The sequence below is a fragment of the Bison bison genome, unplaced genomic scaffold, assembly GCF_000754665.1.
Source record: "Bison bison bison isolate TAMUID 2011002044 unplaced genomic scaffold, Bison_UMD1.0 scf7180017845754, whole genome shotgun sequence".
NCBI classification, from domain to species: domain Eukaryota; kingdom Metazoa; phylum Chordata; class Mammalia; order Artiodactyla; family Bovidae; genus Bison; species Bison bison.
Genome location: NW_011476327.1, coordinates 14427 through 15746, shown reverse-complemented (window position 1 = coordinate 15746; position 1320 = coordinate 14427). Strand labels below are relative to the sequence as shown.

The window sequence follows — 1320 nt, the reverse complement described above, 5'->3', positions numbered from 1 at the left end:
ACGCACACCCTCATCATTCCCCAGACCCACGGGTCCCACCCCTGCTGGCCACGGGGCTATTCCACTCACGTGATGCTCTGGGATGTCTACGAGTCGCCCTGTACTGCTGCCCAGCGGCCCCAGGCCTTCAACAGGAGCGCCAGGGTCAGCCTGGCGGGCAGCAGTGACCCTGCCCTATGCCGCAGCCTTGTCTCCCAGCTCTTTAACTCCTCCTCCTGCCACTTCTCCAGATGCTCCTTCAACGGCGTCTTCCAGCCCCCTGTGGCTGGGAAGTTTATCGTGAGTCCAGAGGACAGGAAGGTGGGGGGCCCGTGCCCTGAGGTGCCTGGGGTCTGGTCACAGTGTGACTGTACCCGCGTTCCAGGCCTTCTCTGCTTTCTTCTACACGATGGACTTCCTGAGAACGGTGATGGGGCTGCCCGTGGCAACTCTGCAGCAACTAGAGGGGGCTGTAGTCACCCTCTGCAACCAGACATGGAGTGAGGTGAGGCCTGCCCCCACTCCACCAGGACTGTGCAGGGTGGGGCTGGGGTTTCTGCCAGCCAGCGCCAGGCCTCCCGATCTTTCTTTTGCTCTGTGAGTAGAGGGGTGTGGGGATACACTGCCAATCAGACTTGAAAAGTGGCCAGGCTATAGCCAGGAGCCCAGCAGTCAGATGAGATGGGATTGCAGAAGCTTCTCTGAGGCCTGACCCTAGATCCAGGATCTGGAGGGTGGAGAAGACAGCCAGTGCAATGGCCCTGGGGCAGCAGGGAGCTTGGAGTGGACAGGGCAGGGGAGAGTGTGGCTGGGAGAGCGTGGGGGAGAACAGACAACCCGGGGAGAAGTGGAAGGACCCGGACTCAGCAGGTAGAACAGGCAGGGCTTGGGGAGTCAGGAGTGGAAGGCAGCGGTGCTGATCCCCTGTGAAGTAAGATGGAGGGGTCTGGGCCGGCGGAGGAGGAGGGAATTCCGGAGAAACACTTGCGTGTCTGTGAGGCTCCTCCTGCTCTCTCTGTGTCTAGTCCCAGGCAGACTTGGGGAGCTGGGGAAGTGGGCTCAGGAGGCAAGCCCAGGACTCGGGGGCAAGCCGGGAGCTTCTGCTCCCCTGATCTCTGCAGGCCCGCTGCAGCCCTGCTCCCCGGGGGCCATGCCGCTGTTCCCTGGCCCTCAACCTCACAGGCACCGCGCCGCTGCCATCCAGAGGTCACGCTGCTCCTCCCCAGGAGAGAGCCCCGCCTGCTTCTTTCTGGGACCTGCAGTGCCGTCTCCAGCCCCGCACTACCTTTCTGTGTCTGGTGGGGCAGAGACCTCCGGGTGGTCGCTGGCCCTAGAGTCTCC

At 63.0% G+C, this 1320-nt stretch overlaps 1 protein-coding gene across 1 annotated transcript in view; it reads left to right on the top strand.

Moving 5' to 3' along the window:
* Nucleotides 1-26: 26 nt before the first annotated feature.
* ENTPD2 (ectonucleoside triphosphate diphosphohydrolase 2) overlaps nt 27-1320 on the top strand; it is a 6037-nt gene continuing 4743 nt past the window's right edge. Inside the window, exons 1-3 of the mRNA XM_010837088.1 lie at nt 27-279; nt 365-520; nt 1101-1185. Of these exons, the coding sequence (XP_010835390.1) occupies nt 73-279; nt 365-520; nt 1101-1185 (448 nt within the window). The 5' untranslated portion in view covers nt 27-72. The remainder of the gene's footprint in view (nt 280-364; nt 521-1100; nt 1186-1320) is intronic.